This window comes from Olea europaea, chromosome 18 (assembly GCF_002742605.1).
Source record: "Olea europaea var. sylvestris chromosome 18, O_europaea_v1, whole genome shotgun sequence".
Taxonomy (NCBI): domain Eukaryota; kingdom Viridiplantae; phylum Streptophyta; class Magnoliopsida; order Lamiales; family Oleaceae; genus Olea; species Olea europaea.
Window position 1 is genome coordinate 3,234,018 of NC_036254.1, and position 19,300 is coordinate 3,253,317.

Consider the following 19,300-nt stretch of genomic DNA (forward strand, 5'->3'; position numbering starts at 1 on the left):
TCGTGCACAAAATGCTTTTTAAGCTATTGTCATTTATTACCAAAGATCAAAGTATTATACCTTTACATATGATCTAGAAGTCAAGGGCTTTGATCTTGCTTTGAAGTTTCTTTCATGTTTAGCCCTTGGCTCTTAAACTTCTCGTCTTGATTTTTCTTTGATGTCGTCTCTCATGTTCTTAATTTTTTTTTTCTTGGCATTTATCTTTTACGCTCTCATCTCAAATAATTTGACTTGAATGTTTAACTTCCACTTTAATCTTCATTTCATGTCCGATATATAATGTTTTATTGATTTTAACATTGAACTAATATCACTCAAAATAAATTGTTAGAAACAATATTAAAATTGTATGTTATAATCAAAACATTGAGGATGAAATCAACCATAGGTCAACACATATGCTTGCTCCAACCTCCCACCACCCTTTAGCGGGGAGTCGCTTTGAGCATGTGCATCGATTGTCACAGGTTGTGCACAGTTGTTATAGAGAGAGAATGGAGAGAAAAAGGAGGAGAGAAGAGAGCAATGGGTACTGGCCGCTTCTCGCGACGGTGGTACACGGTTACGTTGTTGAGAGAGAAAATGGAAAAGAGGAAGAGAAAGAGAAAGAGGGAGAGGAGAAAAGAAAATTTTAGGGTTTGAAATTGGGTGGGGGTGAGGTTTTTTGTGGGTAGTGAATCTGTTGATTTATTTAATTTTATAATATTATTATTAACATATAAAAAATATATTATCATATGATTTTTGAATAAAATTACTTTAAACTTGATTTTTGAAATTGGTACTTAAAAACATGATTGGGCTATCATATATTACAGGCTAGTCCACCCCCAAGTCCATTTGGCTGGGCTTTATTGGCCCATCTACAGCTCCCCCAAATCCACCAACTAACGTATAGCAACCCCCACCATCATGCCGACTAGTGGTGTCATAATGGATTGGACTGTGTAGGCCCGGTATGACACAACCATTAGAAAACCAGATTGAGCTAAGCTTGGCTCGGTCGTCTGTTCATGGGTTAGTTCACCTTAGTGAACAGGCCATGTCAAATTTAATTGTCCAACTTGTTGAGCTGACCATCCCAATCTACCTCCTGTCAATCATGCTTAGTTTAAAATTATATTAAATTCCTTAAAAAAAATGAAAAAATATATATTAAAAATGATGGGTCGGACTGGCCGACCCAGAATATTTTGCCCCCATAAGATCATAATGAGGGACCATGCTAGGCTAGATAACCTAATAATTCGACTATTTATAAAGAACGATCCATTCAACTGGTCATTAAATTTCTTAATTTAAATAAGGATTGAATAATAGTTGATCGTTCGAACCAATTCACTCATGTTGAATCTTCATGACTGATCTCCTACCCATAGTGAGTACATCGATGAGTGTATTGCCATTCTATCAATGGACAAGATATCTTCTGCGTACTATGAAGAGGAGATTGGTCTTGATTGATAAAACTGAATATCTAATTTCTAATCTTGTCATTAAAAGTTTTTAACTTAAACAAGAAACAAGCAAAAAAGGAAAAAGAAAAAATGAAGCCACCGACAAAATTCAATCACACAAGTTCACGGAAATTGAGGACCTACTGGCCACGGGTGCTGCCGTGACTGTTGTGTGGTCAATGTAATGGTCCTTGCAAGTAACATTGAAAGGGAAAAGGAGCTCTTGCCGAGACTTCCGCACCCCGTTTGATAAGTTTATTTACTATTTACTGTTCATTCATTTTTATCCACACATTTAAATAATAAAATATTTTATAAGTAATTTCAAATGTTTTTTTATTTTTAACCACACATTTTTCTAAAAATACTATTCAAAACCATTTTTTTTCCCAATTAATGGGAATCAAATAAGGGTAAAATTTTTCTAATATTTTATCAACATGTGAATCTTTAGTTTAATCATAAATTTTTTAGCCCCTATTTGACTCTCATTATTTAAGAAAAACAATGTTTTGAAACTAGTAATTTTTTAGAAAATGCGTTATTAAAAAGCATGGAAAATTTTGAATTTACGTACAAAATATTTTATTATGCGAATGTAAAATTGAAAATGAGCTTGTAGAAGAAAAGAGTTTTCAAATAATGATTGTCAGGTAAGGCTTCGTATTAATTTTTTTTTTAATTCTAGTTAAGGCTTAAACTTCAGTGATTTTCGTCTGATTCTGTCTATATTAAGCACCCAATTGTTCTAGATATCAGACTTAAATATATTGAGAATGAGACTTGAAATTTATTATTTTCTGTTATCATTTGAATTTGGAAGAGTTACGGTGTATATGAGGCCCGATTTTCTTAATTTCTCCAACATTTAGCTCGTGTTTGAGTCTCATTTTTATGTTAAAATGAAGTTTGTGATAGTGAATTTCTAGAGAATATGTAGTTAAAAAATAAGAAAAAAATTTAGGTTTGCGTACAATTTATTTTATTGGTTGATCGTATGGATATAAATGAGTATTGAAAAAAATGAGTTATTGAATGATGTGCTCAAATAGGGGCTTAACATGTTATGTTCTCTCTTTTTCCGTGCAACTCGATCAATAGTCACTATTTACCAATGCATACAAATATAGGATCGAAACAATACAAATTTGCACTTCTCTTTTAGTGCATGTTTGGTTTAGCTAAAAAAAATTTGATGAAAATTTAAGTCAAAATTCAAAATTATTTTTAGAGTAATGTTATTTAGCATCATTGGAGTAAAAACACTAGAAAGACGCCATTAATGTGGCATTAAATGAGAAGTATAATTAAATGAATCACTTAATTTTATTTTTAGTTGAACCTAACACTTAACTCCACATAAATGGTTTTCTAGGCTTCTAGCAGTAATGGTGTTAGATAACGTTATTCTTAATTTTAATTATATATTTTATTTATTTTTTATTAAAATCTACTAAAAATCAAATTTTTAACAAAATGAAATAGGAGCTTATTAAAAAATAAATAAAAGAACATTAGTAAATATGTTATGAATATCAACAACATTATAATAATTTCTTCTCAAAATCCTTATTGCAATACGAAGGGTATAGTACATCTTGAGTACACAAGAAACAAGAATTAAAAGATAATTTCTATATTATACATTACATTATCTCATACAGTGATTTTCTTTACCTTATTCAAAATGCGCTCAAACCAAATTTCAATTGACCTTGTACAAACAATAGTATCATCTCCTAGTACAATATGTAAATTTTCCATATTTTATTGTAGTGTAGTAATTACTAATTAGAGCCTTACAAGGTTGTAATAGCTCATGAGTGTGACTCTCTTTAGACATAAATGCCTCACATGGAAAGTTGAACCAAACTATTAAATTAGTAGAGAAGGTCTATTAAAATAATGACGTACACTCTCTTTTCAACGACTTGAATTTATAAGCTATAATTGTTTAGCCGACGAAAAATTAGCGGAACTGACGACCTGAAAAAGTTTGGCCGAAAGACCAGTTTGGAGGGGCAACGTTGTAAGAGACGACGGCTCGACCATTGCTAGTGGTAACCTTAAATGATAAACTTTGTCCATTGAGGTAAGAATTACTCTGCCAATTTTGGCCCCAGTTTCTTGACATTGGTTGCCAGGCAGTTCTTGAGCCCTTGATGAACACTGCATGCACATCACCTGCACCCCCAACATTGGTAATTAGAACAAGATTGAAATATGAATGACCATTGATGGTGAACCTAATGCCACCCCTTCTCCTGCAGGGTACCCTACACAAAACAGTTAAAAGAAAACAAAATGACCTTCATTAGGATTGACTCGAGTAAAAATTGGAAAATGCAAACTCTACACGACGATCACCTTCTGTAAGCCACGGGAACAATCCCGGCTCTGTATTGCGCAATACGCAAGAAAACGGGCTGAGAGAGATCAAAGTGGTGGTTCGGGGGATCGCACCAACCCCCTGGAGGGCAGAAGTTTGTGGCTGTAACAATAATGCTGCCACGAAGACACCATTGTGGATCATTCACACACACTAATTGAAAACATGCACCACAACTCAATCCATTGTTGAAAAGGGCTGTACTCAATGCTGCTGTATTAGTTCCATAACCCTGACTGTACAGGTTTCCATACCCACATGCGCCACCTATAAGAATTAAGAAAGAAGTAAGACAATGTCATTGATTATACCCTAATCCTTACTAACGAGAGCAACGGTCATCTCTAATAAAATATTCGGTAGTTCTGTGGTCGAGGAAATAATTTTAAAATATGATTCAACGATGCTAAATGTATGGACATATTTGCCGGATGAATTTACAGAATGTCAGATGACAACATTTCATTGAAGTTTGGACAAAGAATAAAGTTAAAATATTCAATATCGTGTTGACATCTCAACACCGGTTACCTACCTTGTACAGTTCATCTGTACAAACAGCTTTATTCAATATGATTAGGCAAAAATGGGAAATGTTTATGTGTATGTACATACCCATTGTTCCAGAAGCATCACCGCCTCCGTAGAAGGTGGCATGAGCATTAATCCAACCACCATAGTAGCCATATGCACATGACACCATTGAGAAAAACCCCACTAAGAAAACTCCAAGATTAGCCATTTTTTCCTGCCATAAGTTCAGTGATTGTTAAAAAAGTCGAAATCTGATAACTAATAGTAACAAAATCAAGAAACTAAAATAAGAAAGAAGAAATTTACGAGAAAATTGTGATCTTCAACCGAGGAGTTGTGAAGAAATGAAAGAAATGTTTGATGAGAATAAATAGAGGCTTAAAGTTTCTTGGGGACTTTAATATGTAGGCCAAACAATGAAAGCTGACATCTGACGACTTTCATTTGTTGCTTAGGACCATAAAAATGACAAGTAGTTTTCGGTCTGTAGAGTGGAAACAATGCACGATCTCATGATATCAATCTTATTAAATTGCAGTCCAGTCGAGATTTGGGAGTTGTTTTCAATCAAACTTTTAGCATGTGATGAGCCTGCAACTAGGGTAAAATGTTTTTTCCCTTTTAAGAACATCTCCGTTCCAAAGGGTGGATTGTATTTTATGTGACATTTAATTAGATAGACGAATTTTCAGTCGACGTGGAATTTATGTAATGAGTAAACCAAATCTAAAATTGACTTTCAATGGATTCTGTTTATGTTCTTAATTCTTCGTCTATGTATTATTTTACTAGCATTAACCATAGCGGCAATGAAAACAGCATCAAGGAGAAGCAAATCTAATATTATAAAAAGTTCACATATCTAAGAGAGTTTTTACATCTAAACTTAGGAATGGTCAAAAAACCCATTCAACCCAATACCCATGGAGCCCTGCTTCGAATGGCCTAATCAGGTACATGGGATGGGTATAGGATAAGGGTCATTGCCCAGAAAACGGGTATGGGACGGGTACGAGAAACATAGTCCCCGTCCCATTACCCATCCTGTCTAATATTAATTTCAAATTTAAGTTTTTATCAAACAAAAATAATAAATTTATCATTCTTTGTAAAGAGAACATAAGTTGTTTTTAACAAATTAGTAACAAAGTAATACTATTAACTAACTAAGAACATAAAAGAATAAAAGCAAAAAATAAAAAAATAAATGAGGCAAGAGACTTGTCCCGCCCTGAACCCACTTTAACCGGATATAAGTATGGGGTAAGATAACAAAAGTACCCGACGGGACGGGGTGAGAATTGCCGACCCATCCCATACCCGCCTCGTTGTCATTTCTATCTAACCTCAATCAACATTTTTTTTTACGTCGCGTCAGCTCGACAACTTGCATTGAATTTTTTTATTTTTTTTTGACTTATGTGACAAATTTTTATGTAATCCATAATTGTATAAGTAATGTTCTAAAATCTATAAAATGCAATATTTAACTCCAAATCTTTAATGTTATTTGCATTTATGATAAGAAAATCAAATAATTTTCACAATAAAAATTTATTAGTAAGAAGGAGAATGAGAAATTTGAGCTACAAAGGTCACTATAAATATGTAAAACCAAGGTCCAAGCTCTATTTTATAATAGATTTGAAAGAAATGTCTGTTATAATATTCAAAAATCCAAATTTAAGACTTTGCTAATAAAGTCAAAATGAGTCGAATCATCCAAGTTCAAGATGATCCACCCAATTTAAAACTGAGTTAAACAAGCTCAAGTTGGTTCACGCGCGATTTGCCTCACCATAATGAACACGTTGTGCGGAGCTTGATTATTTTGGCAAGCCATGACGAAAAATCAAATTGGCCTGATTATAATAAAATCAAAGTTAAAGAAAATTAAAAATGTTATTGAGCTCCGCCATTTCCTTTTCTAAATTCTAATACAATTTTCTATTTTTCAAAGAATTAGTTTTTCAGTTATAAAGACTTATTTCTTTTAAACTTATTGAATTTAATTCTAAAGTTGTTATCTCTACTTATTATAAGATCATGACTTATTCGAGCACACCAATCTTGAAATCTAAATGGTCGTTTGAGCTTAATGAGGATTGATTCCGCTTTAATCTTAAAAAGTCAATCTTATTAAGTGAGTATTCCAATGAGCAATGAATAGCTATTGCCCTAAAATCCTTTTAATTGTTTTATAAGCCATTGAAATCGAATTCTACTCGTCATTACTACAAACAATATCTCAGGTCAAGATCACACAATTGGAATTTTATGAAATTTTAAATTTTAATAACATGAAAATCTAATTACTTTATTACTAATATCCTCTATGTCAAATCATTAAGAGAATTATTATATGCAAATATACCTTAATTCATTGAGAATGATTCTTTAATGCTGGATCTTGATTCCAGATCTTGATCTTGAATATTGACTCTTTTTTATTCTTCAGTTATTGATCTTGATTTTGGCTTCTTGCTCCATAGTTATGATTCTTAACTTCTTCATCTTCATTCTTGATTGTAGATTGCATGTTCTTGATTGTGGATTTTGGATATTTATCTTTAATATGCTTTCTTTTGTATTCTTCTGTTAATGAGATAACAAAAAATCTAATTACTTTATTACTAATATCCTCTATGTCAAATCATTAAGAGAATTATTATATGCAAATATACCTTAATTCATTGGGAATGATTCTTTAATGCTGGATCTTGATTCCAGATCTTGATCTTGAATATTGACTCTTTTTTATTCTTGAGTTATTGATCTTGATTTTGGCTTCTTGCTCCATAGTTATGATTCTTAACTTCTTCATCTTCATTCTTGATTGTAGATTGCATGTTCTTGATTGTGGATTTTGGATATTTATCTTTAATATGCTTTCTTTAGTATTCTTCTGTTAATGAGATGACAAAAAAATGAGAAATTACATATTAGTTGAGAATCATAATCCTATATATAGTTTTCATATGTATTTTGCACATCATGAAATACAATTCTAAATGAATCTTGGCTCTACACATGTAATTCGGCCCACACTTTATTTAGACACCCTAAACCCAATTACTTAATTCTTTGTTAGATCACTTTAATTATGTGCTTAACGATAAGATAATATTTATACATAATTAATTACATATGTTGGCCCATGTGACAAATTAATAAATTTTCCCAACAATCTCCCATTTGAGCAACATATGTTACCTTATAAATGTGTATAACCTTATGAGCTTAAAATTTTTATTATTATAATTAAAAGGCATCCCGAACAATTTTGTTCATCAATTATGTCAATATAGAACCAAAAAGTTTTTCGTTACGAGTATCATAACTAAACTCATCAATGATCACGCATATCAATACATTCAAATGATATAGATCAAGTGTAGATGTGTAGCGTGAAAATTACATGCAATATGACCTATACATGCCTATTTTCAACTAATCCTATCTTATTCTTTAATGAGATAAAATCAAAACTTTAATCAGAGTGAAATTGAACTGAATACTTTATTTCTGAATTAAACTGAATATTCATGGATAAAAATATGTGTCTAAAACAGACAACTTTTGAACACAAACTCCAACTAAATTGGCATATCAACAACAGATGCAACACCTATGTGAGTTTTATGCTCATGAAAGATATTGGGTGACAACAATTTAGTAAATGGATACATAATTGTAGAGTTTCTCTTAATCTGCTTTATAGAACCCGACCACTCTGAATTCTTTCCTTAACAACTGAGAACTTAACGTCTATAAATTTTGACATCGTCAAGCTTCTATTGGAATACAAGATTGCTTTTGTCACAGAATAACTTAAGTGAACTTTCAATTCTATCCAAAATTTGCAGTCCATTGACAAAATTCTGCAGTCATATTCCATTATTAGACTAAGAATATCCAGTAATTTCCAACTCATCTGATTTTCTATATATGATCAAGAAATCCTCAGTTTTCTATATATACCAAATAAACTAATTAGCTACTTTCCAAATATCCATGCTAGAGTTAGTTAAATATATGTCCAACATTCCAATGGTGAATGCTATATCCGAAGTGTGCAAACCTAGGCAAACATTAAACTCCCAACTGCTGAAGCATATGTAATTTTTTGTATTTCATTTTCTTTAAATTTATCCCTAGGACATGGATTGAGACTAAACTTGTCTATCTTAATAATAGAGATATCACCTGGTTTACATACTTGCATCCTAAATACTTTAAGAACTTTATCGATATAGCATTTTGTGATAATTCAAAATACCCCGAGAATGATCACAGTGTATTTGTATCCTTAATACAAAAAGGCGTTACCAAAATATTTCATTTCGAAATTTCATGATAGAAATCTCTTAGTTTTCGTACAACAAGCCTATATTTTTTCAGGCAAGCAGTATGTCGTCGACATGGAATACTAGAATATATACTTACTTCCATTGAACTTGTGAAATACACAATCATCAACTGAATTCATCTCAAAACCAAATGAGATAATTATTTGATGAAATTTGTAAGACCTTTGATTTGTAAACAATCTGAAGTAGCTTAAGATCAAGCTGTGTTACAAATGTTATAATAGTCTTAAAAGAGTCTTTCGTAAAAATCGAAAAGAAAGTCTATTAATGTTAATGTGTGTGTGTGTGTGTGTATTTATAGATTAAAGGTTTGTTTGAGCCACATTTTTTTCCAAAAAATACATTTTCACCAATACACAATCATCAACTGAATTCATCTCAAAACCAAATGAGATAATTATTTGATGAAATTTGTAAGACCTTTGATTTGTAAACGATCTGAAGTAGCTTAAGATCAAGCTGTGTCACAAATGTTATAATAGTCTTAAAAGAGTCTTTCGTAAAAATCGAAAAGAAAGTCTATTAATGTTAATGTGTGTGTGTGTGTGTGTATTTATAGATTAAAGGTTTGTTTGAGCCACATTTTTTTCCAAAAAATACATTTTTCACAAGTGATTTATCATCATCTCAACCACATATTTTTCAATAAAATAATATTATACGCAAATCCAAAGTTTCACCTTATTTCTTAACCACACATTTCTCATCAATACACTATTCAAAAATACATTTTCATTCTAATAATGTGGCTCAAACAAGGGCTAAAGTCTTTTAGGAAAACAAGCTTAAGCCCATAGATGATTTTCTTTAATTTGTAAACCATCTGAAGTAGCTTAAGATCAAGTTGTTTCACAAATGTTATAATAGTCCTAAAAGGGTCTTTTATAAAAATCGGAAAGAAAGTCTATTAATGTTAATGTGTGTGTGTGTGTATTTATAACCTTATCTCCCCCTCCCTTCGCAAACTCTACATTCTCAAGGAATCAGATATTTTTAGTTTCAAAATAATAGTAGGATCTTCGCTTAAGCCCATAGATGATTTTCTTTAATTTGTAAACCATCTGAAGTAGCTTAAGATCAAGTTGTTTCACAAATGTTATAATAGTCCTAAAAGAGTCTTTTATAAAAATCGGAAAGAAAGTCTATTAATGTTAATGTGTGTGTGTGTGTGTGTGTATTTATAACCTTATCTCCCCCTCCCTTCGCAAACTCTACATTCTCAAGGAATCAGATATTTTTAGTTTCAAAATAATAGTAGGATCTTTTAAAGATGCGTAACCTCTTAATAGTTGCTTTACTTGGAAGTTTATTAAGAATTTAAGTTACAGTCTTTAGTGGTTTTTCTAGAGAGATTTTGGTAAGGTGAAATGAATAATTATTCTCCTTACTATGTCCTTAAATGTTTTGTTTCCTCTCTCCATAATACCATTCATGCTAGAGGACTTTAGCAAGTGTACTGTGGGACAATTCCACATTCTTTTGGACATTGTTCTCTTGTTCTATCATATCTGCCATAGTATTCACCACGACGACCAGATCTGACATGTTTTATTCTTTTGTTTTATAAGAGGCAACTGTATTAAGCAGATATAAGTTATCATAACTAGATAAGGGTCTGGTATCCATAATATTTGAATTAAGAAAAAGACTGAACTTACTATTTCCAATTGAATAGGAGTAACTAATTTTTTTTAATGTAGAAACAGAAACCAAATTTCATGTAGTGTTTCTTTCAAATTTAAATAATAACTAGCTTTTAATAATAACCTAAAAATCCTTATAGCCTCAACTTTAACTGATTTGCCATCGTCCCACACAGATGAATCTTTCAGCATCAATTGGCTTTTGGCAGTTTAGGCAACCCCGCATAGACACTTATATAAGTAGTGACACCAAAATTTATCCACTGAATGTGTCTTGGTATTCAAATTAAATTAACCACAGAACAAATCAAAGTGAGAAGTGTACTTTTTTTTTATATGTCAAAAGTGGTATTTAGTATAGCCTCTCTTTATGCGTTTCAGATTTTAACAAAAGTAACAATTAGATTATTTATTAATTTCAGACTTTTGCTGTTTCTTTTGAGCTGTACCAGTTGCAGCTTCTTTATCATTTAACTTGTTCTTAGAGATACATACCAAGTGAGTACTCTAAGTTCTCTCTTGCTTTAAACTTTCTTTTTCTTGTACACAATATAAAATAAGCTCATGAAGAGTTTACTTCCTCATTTGAAAAATGTAAATGACCTTAAATTAATTGAATTGTGCAGGAAGAGAAATCAAAACCAAATGTACGAACAAGTCATCGACAGCTTAAACTTTAATACATTTAGTTTTGAAGCAAGATAAGACATATCTACGATGTTCCCTTATGTTTTCTTTGACTTTATACTTTAGTGAAACCAAGTTTGTCAAAAGAGTACTAATTTCGATCTTATTGTTTTTTCACAAAGCGTTTTGGACACGGGATCCCTAAATATTACTAAAATTTCACACTTCACGATCATCACACTTATGAGTTTTGAACGATCCCACTTATTAAAGTTTCTATTTTATTAACGAAACTCTTATCCATAAGAGTAGTAGGTTATTCATTCATTAACACAATGTCTAGATCCATTTCATCAAGAACGATACAAATATTCTCTTTCCAGCCTTTAAACTTTGGTTTAAGCACATGAATCAAATTGATGTTAGCAGATATTGCAGAAGTAGATGGATTGACATAATAGATAACTTAAACATAAATAACATATTAACATTAAAGTCCATAATGGGCAATCAATAATTTTAAATAATGGTGCACTTCATCACAAGAGACTGAGCACAACATTAATATTTAATCTTTGGATAGAAATATCATAATCAAATACTGATAACAAATTTGATCAAATATCAAGTCGATCTTGGATCGACTCAATGTTCACGTTACGAAAATTTTTACAATTGTCATATATTTATTACTATATGTGTGCAAATAATTCGGTCAAATATTGATCTTCCTTTGGGTCATTGAATATCTGTATAAATTACTATATAAACCTTCCTAATATTCCAAATAAATGAAGTTAGAAAAGAGCTGTTACTTTTGTAAAATGTTGCTTCAATTAATCTATTTTTGAAAATTAATAATTCAAAAGATATTTTTGGGCTTTTTCGGTAGTGATTTTGAAAATTGATTTTTTTTATCGTTAGAAAGAAAAGTGGATCCTACCCGTGAAAGAAAAAGCCAAAAATGACGATTTAAATAGTGAAATAACGGACAAAAAATTGATTTTTTGGAAAGAAAAATCACCACCAAACATACTGTTAAATACCAAATTTTGAAATCGATTGCCCCTTTATTCTTTTAATATTTTTTGTTTCTTTTATTTTTACAAAAAAAAAATTAAAAACTAAAAACCAGCGTTGCAGCTCCCAAACCTGGGCGTTGTCCCCAAGACTGCAATCGCAGTGCCCTAACTAGCACTATAGCAAGTTTGTAGTTTCGAAAAATTCTCAAAAAATTTGAATTTTTTAATTTTAGGATTAAAATTTACTTCCTAAATTGGAAAATCTATATTATGACTTTCAACCCTAAAATTCTATCTTAAAAAAATTTGAATTTCAAAATTTATGGCTAAAATTCATATTCCAAATTAAAAAATTCCATGACCATAAAATTCTTCCTAAAATCTTAATGGTTTAACATTGAGTTGGCTCTGATGCTATTTGTTGAAATTTTATGAAACTTTAAATTTTAATGAAAACCTAATTACCAAAAGATCATCCATGTCAAATCACCAAGAGAATTATTAGATGCATAGCATATCTTAATTCATTTGGAAAGATTCTTTAATATTGAATCTTGATTTTGGATTTTGATCTTGAATATTAACTCTTTTTATTCATGAGTTCTTGATCTTGATTCTAGCTTTTTGCTCCATAGGTTTGATTCTTGATTGTAGATTGCATATTCTTGATTGTGGGTTTACGATCGTCTTCTTTATTATGTTTTCTGTTGTATTCTTGTGTTGATGAAATGATACAAAGAATGAGAAGTTATATATGAATTAGGTACCATAATCCTATATATATAATTTTTATATGTATTTTGCCTATCATAAAATACAATTTTAAAGGAATATGATATCTACACATATAATCTGACCCATACTTATTTAGATGCTCTAAACCCTTTAACTTAATTATTTATTAGATCACTTTAATTATGTACTTAACGTTAAATAGTCTTTATACACAATTAATTACATATAGAGGCACACGTGACAAATTAATAAATTTTCCCAACACACACCAGACAAATGGACAACACAATAGTTAAAGTAATGCATTTTCAAACTCATCACTCAATTCAAAATCTTTTTAACAATCTATCTGAAAGTGAAACTTAATTAGTCATAGAATTTTGAATCGTCAATCAATAATTCAACGGCAACTGATTAATTCTGGTTTGAATCATGCTATTTGTACAAACTAGGTTGACAATATTGATTTACAAATTATGTGTCGGCAACATCTAAACTAATTATTTCAAAAATATTTTTTCAAATCAATAGAAATCAATGGCTTAGATTTTGTTGACACATAGTTTGTAAACTAACTTTATGAACGAACTTTGTATAAGTAGATTAATTCTTCTGGTTTAGGATATTACTTCATGCATGTGTCATTTTCAAAATGAGTGAGCTGTTTTAAGGAGTTGTGTAATAAGTAGATGGGGTCTGAAGGAGACACAAGGGGCTGGCTTTTAAATGCACAACGCACTGTATTACATTTCAAATGGTTCAACACATGTGTCTCCATTGTCTCAGGATTTTTTTCGTACATTTATGGCCATTATTGTCTTTTTGAACCACTCCATCTAAACGGGCTAAGCATTGATTTTTCTTTTCCGCAATTTTTTCAAGTTTCCAAAGAGGCATTACACGATCATTTTTTCGGAATTTTGTTTTTCATCAAGAAACTTGACGTTGATTGAAAATAAGTGCAAAGATTGATGATGTAAGTGATCACTATAATGATCGAGTGATTGAAAGGAGTCAAGCGGTGTCGAGTAGTTGTTAAAGCATTTTTTTGGAGATTTTTTTCACATATATTTTTTGGGGGTATGTAAAGAGACATTAGACGATCATCTGGGGATTTCGTTCTTCATCAAGAAGCTTGACGTTGAATGAAATTAAATTCAAACAAGCCCCCTAAGGTACATCCGAGTTGGTGGAACAATCACTATGGTGAGCTTGCAATCTCAGCATGAAGAGTTCAATTCCTGATCAACGCAGTGAGGAGAATTCTCTTGGGGCCAGGAGTATAAACCAAGTGAGAACTTGGGAGCCAACAAAGGCATAACCTGCGATTTACCTCCTCGAGTCACTGAGGAGTCGATGGCTAGAGGTCCAGGATTTAGTCTGGCGAAGTTGGGATATCTGGGTATCAAAAAAAAAAATTCAAACAATGACTACGTAAATGGTCACTAGAACTCCCAAGTGATTGAAATGAGTTAAGTCCGCGTCGAGTAGTCAAAATATTATTAGACAATTAAGGAAATTTGTCATGGAAAAAAATAAATGCAATACAGGTTGATGTGCACTCTCTAATGTGACAGCACTAGCATGTGTCACCATTGACAGGTAGCACACAAACTATGAAAGAAAACGAATACACAAAATAAATTCCGGTTTTAACGGAGAAGATTTAGCTTGGAAATTCCATTTGGTCAAGTTTTTGAAGCATGAATAAAGCCAAACGATCCGCAAGGATGACCGCACTGATGACCACACACTCATATGGACGCATGGTCCCACGTGAATAAAATAATGTCCAACCCCCCATGTGTGTGTATGCGGTCATTCCCGATGTCAAACTCGATGTTCGTGTAACATGGTTGTTGAAGCATACATTGGAAGTTTGCATTAGAAATTTAGAATTTGTTTCTTAGTTTACGGTGGGTGTACCGACTCTACTAAGTTGAGAAGCATTTACACATGCAACCAGACACCTCTATGGACAATGTCGGAACCAAACTAGATCGGAATTCAGAAGTGATTCGGGCCAGAGTTGTCAAATGAAGCATCACAAGGATTGTCATAGAAGATTTTTCAAAGATATTGTGTACTTCAATGTTTTCTTGATGTTAAGTTAGATACAACAACCGAATTTCACTTCAAGGTGGTTAGGAATAGGGTCTCAATAATTCATTTTACAAAAGGGTTTAAAACCTTGAATTAAAAGAGTGTAAAATTTGTAAAATTGGATTCGAATGCAATATAATAAGAAATTGTGATACTTTTACGAACGAAGAATCACTTAAAGTCCTTGTTTGACCTCCAATTTTTAGAAGTTACTTTTCTTTAAATTCATCTTTAATCATATATTTTATGCGACCCCACGACTATGTATTCTCAACTTTTTAACCACATATCTCATCTTCTTTTATCGAGATTTACTAAAAATTAATTTTTAACCACATCAAAAAAACGGCTATATTGACTCGAATGTCACTCTCGCTTCAGTCACATGATTTTGCCGTCTACCATTCTAATTTTATGGCTCGTTTTTGGAACCTCTTACATTGGCATCTTTTTTTTCACAGTAAACAAATAAGTTTGATTTTTTTTTTTTTCATTGGGTTTTTTTTTTTTTTTTTTTTTTTTTTTTTTTGGTATAATGAAGTGAGTTTGTGAAACCTTTGGTTCAAGAGTGAGAACATTATCTCCTTGTAGCCAAACATCACACTTTCAATTTATAAACTGTCATATATTCTTTACAAGGCAAGCACGTGTTTGACTTTCAAGGGTGGGTCTTGTACCCTACTTTTTACTTAGAGACAACTAGCCCCATTAATTTATTGTCGCAAATTTTGATTTTTCTAATTTACCAAGAAATTCAGTCCAAAACATCATCTCCGATCCATTCTTATTTTCACAACTTATTTTGTATACATAGTCCTTTTAGTTTAGTTAAAATCAAATTTTTAGAAAATTTTGATAAAAATTGATGAAATTTATGGTTGAAAAGTTAATAATAGTTGTGAGTCTCATAAAATATGTAATTAAAATTAATTATTTATTTGATTTAAATTTTTATCAACTTTTTAAATTACGCCAAATAGAGGCTTGTAGTACTTGGAATAAAAAGTAATAATTTGATAAATATTTAATGCTCATGATAGTAAGAAAATGCAAATTTCTATTATGAGAAGTCGTATTTTTATATTTAAATTTTCTTATGTAATCACGTCTCCATATTTCACTATACAGTGAAAATGCATATTTATTATTTTAAGTTGATATCGATAAATTTTAGAAGAACATCTTCATTATCCCAAGCTTTATTAACTGACACAAAATTTCCCAAAAAATAAAAAAGAAAAAAAGAAAAACGTCATAACAAATAAATGGTCATCATTAATAACTACCTGAATTAATTGCCTTTAACTGTCACCGCCGACGGTGCAACAAGATTATCCGCCATGGCCCGCTATGAAGGATCTAGCCCATTAGGCCTTTACACTTATGCAGGCTGCGTGGCCCAATAAGGATGAGATTAACGCGCTCAATCCACCAAGTAGGTTGGTCTAAAATTATTAATAACCTTTCATGTGAAATGGTATTGGTCACATGAACTGTTTGGTTAAAATTATATTTGACTTCGATTAGATAAAAAAAAATAAAAAATTAGTAACTTTTCAAGAAACGCAATCAAAGAGTAAAAATAGCTTAAAACCATTTTGTTCACTCAGGAAATGAGCAAAGCTAACTAGGTTTACCGATTGAAGAGGGTGGGGGAGTGGGGGGAGGGGGGGGACTCTTTTTGATTATTTACTTATTTTGAATGAAGCCATTTTCGAATCAACATTATTAAAAAGTGTACTAAAATATGGCATAGTTTAAAAAAGTAAATAAATAAGGCTGCAAGTACAAGTGCAGCCCTTACAGTTTACAGGGATCTCTCAGGTCCCTCACTGTGTAGAGATGGGCCCTGTCATGTATTTAAAAAATATATATTGTGGAGCTTGATCCCATGAGTCTTGCCTAACAGAGTTTGTGAAATAGATCCTTGTACTTGCAATTCGGTTCTAAATATGGGATCTGGCTTCGGCACCCTTAAGAGGCTACAATTCACTGCTCCAATTAGTACGGGCCGCCGTGTTGTGGAAGCCCTCTCCCTGTCTGACCGACTGAAATAAATTTTCCAACCAATTTCATTTTGTTAATTTCACCAAAAGGACTATACGTGGGCACTTCCTTAAATGAGTATTTGTTCATGGGTTAATTTTTCAAGTGAGCAGTCACTTCTAACCTTAAAAGCATGTTTGGATGAACTTAAATGTAAGCCCGACTTCACTTTAATTTTTCCCTCTCTCTAAACGTGTTTGGATGCATTGAAATTTATGATTTATATACTGCACTCGATCTTCTTCTCTCTTTATGGCAGGATTTGTCTATCTAGATATTAAGATGTGATATAAGTATCACAGTACTATCTTTGGGTTATAAAGTAGATTTTTCTTTTCATTTTCCAAGGGTAATGTTATCGAAGGACCAGCCAAGAATGCACCCGTAAGCTTTCTTCTTTTATGTGAGATCAAAACTAGCTCTCTTGACTGATCTGATTAGATGCTTGCCTTTTTCGTGTTTTTTTATAATGATATTCTTTGTAAAACTGTAAGATTTGGAGTCAATATGTCTTTGGCAAGAATATTCATTGGTACGGTTGTGTCCTTTCTAGTAGTTTGTTTGGATGCGCTTAGAGTCTTATAATCCCCTTCTTGTTAACGAATGACCGTGATGGCTAGGATGCGTGGCAACGTCTATCAGAATTATCTCGTTTCTACCATTGACGAGATTTTTCCCTTGAGTTTTCTCTAACAATAATTAACTTGACATTCTAATGTAAACATTTTGAGCTTACCCAAACATGCACTTAACTTTGCCGTACTTGTTCTTTCCCCATTGGGTATTGTACAGATCCTAGACTAATCAATTACTCCCTCTCTGTAAAAGAGCCAGTAACATTAATTAGAAAGATTATCCCATTTTTCATGCACTGTCCTTATATCCAATCGGCTTCTCCTTTTTTACCATTTCAAACAATGCTTATATCTTACTTAGGATTGGGCAAATCTCCTGAACCGAATCGATCAAATCGAATCCGACGATTCTTGTCAAATTAAATACTCGAACGGGTATCTGAATTGAGAACCGACGGGTACGGTTTGATTCTCGGTTCTAGACCAAGAACCGAATAATCAAATAAGAACCGAATCTTTCTAATTTTTTTTATATTGAATAAATCAAATTATTTTAATTTTATTTTTTTCTAAATAAATTAACAATTTCTAAATCCAAATTTTTGTCCCAATAATTTGTTTCATTTATAATTTTTTTAATTTTTGGCCCAATTACCCATGTTATTGTCTCATTTCTTAGCCCAATAAGATCCAACCCACTAAATAACCCTAAACACCAACATTAAAGTACATAACGTTGTCTCGACTCTCGCAGCCTCGTTGACATTCCAAATCCTAAATAATGTCGACTGACGCTGTGACCTCCGCCAACCGAAATTTTGACCGCAGCGATCATTTGAATAAAGTAGTCTACTAGTATCTGACATTTCAAAATCATTGAATGTGTCATTAGTTGTATTTTTATAAAATGTTATTATTAATTTTAAAAAATTTAATTATAGTACAGAACCGAACGGAACCAAACCCGAACGGTTCCATAATTATATTTGGACCCAACGATTCCATTTACTAAATACCCGAAAATTTTGATTTGGTTTGGTTCTCTTTAGAACCGAACCGAACCGACCCGCATCCACCCCTAATCTTACTAGGAAATCTGGGGAATGTTGTATCCATGCAGTCATTAATTTGTTGTTGGTTCACGACAGTGTATACTATGTACTTAGAAAATAAGGAAAGTTTTTGAATTTGCATGTGATATTATTTTATGTTGGAAAAAAATCATCGAATTGGAGTAGAGATCACAAAATATGAATCGGAAATGCCAATAACAAGATAATCTCGAACTTGTATCAATGAATGGCTTGAACACGATATCGTTGTCCCCAAATGATAGTTGTCCCTTCTCGTATGAATTTGAGATGTTTCAAAGGTTGTTGGCAAATAGTTTGCAGGATTAGAACAAGCCTTGCAAGGATTTAAACACCAAAACACAAGTACAAATCTAGAAAATTTGAAGAACACAAAGAATGAATATGAATATGACTTTTAAAGATTTTGATCTTTGATTTTGGAAGTAATATGGAACCTTGATATTTTTGTAATGTGTTTGCCTTCAATATGGATTCACTATTTATAGGTATAAGCCACGTGTACGAAATGGTGCCAAAATATTACCCAAAAGTCACCAAAATTGAACTTACAAAGGCCAAAAACCAACCTCAAACAGTCGAATTTTTTTGTACCATGCGGTCGCATGATTAAACTCAAATTGGGCCTCTAAGTTTTGGTAGATCCTTGTGCGACCGCAAGGTTATATGCCTGTACGGTCGCACAGGCCACACTCGAGGCCACCA

General features: G+C 32.1%; 1 protein-coding gene across 1 annotated transcript; it reads right to left on the reverse strand.

The window, feature by feature from the left end:
* Positions 1–3,007: 3,007 nt before the first annotated feature.
* On the reverse strand, positions 3,008–4,797 carry LOC111367160 (expansin-A15-like). Its single transcript, XM_022987893.1, has 4 exons — positions 4,690–4,797; positions 4,465–4,597; positions 3,828–4,116; positions 3,008–3,736 (listed from the first exon to the last, which is right to left on the reverse strand). The coding sequence occupies exons 2-4, from the start codon at positions 4,589–4,591 to the stop codon at positions 3,430–3,432; spliced, it is 723 nt and encodes a 240-aa protein (XP_022843661.1). The 5' UTR covers positions 4,592–4,597; positions 4,690–4,797; the 3' UTR covers positions 3,008–3,429.
* Between the last annotated feature and the right edge of the window lie 14,503 nt (positions 4,798–19,300).

Bases quoted from the DNA above. Each gene is read 5' to 3' on its own strand.
- LOC111367160 (XM_022987893.1), bottom strand. From the start codon at position 4,591: ATGGCTAATCTTGGAGTTTTCTTAGTGGGGTTTTTCTCAATGGTGTCA. The intron at 4,117-4,464 runs GTATGTACATAC...TAATTCTTATAG, and splicing joins TGATGCTTCTGGAACAATGG to GTGGCGCATGTGGGTATGGA. The intron at 3,737-3,827 runs GTGATCGTCGTG...TGTTTTGTGTAG, and splicing joins GTTCCCGTGGCTTACAGAAG to GGTACCCTGCAGGAGAAGGG.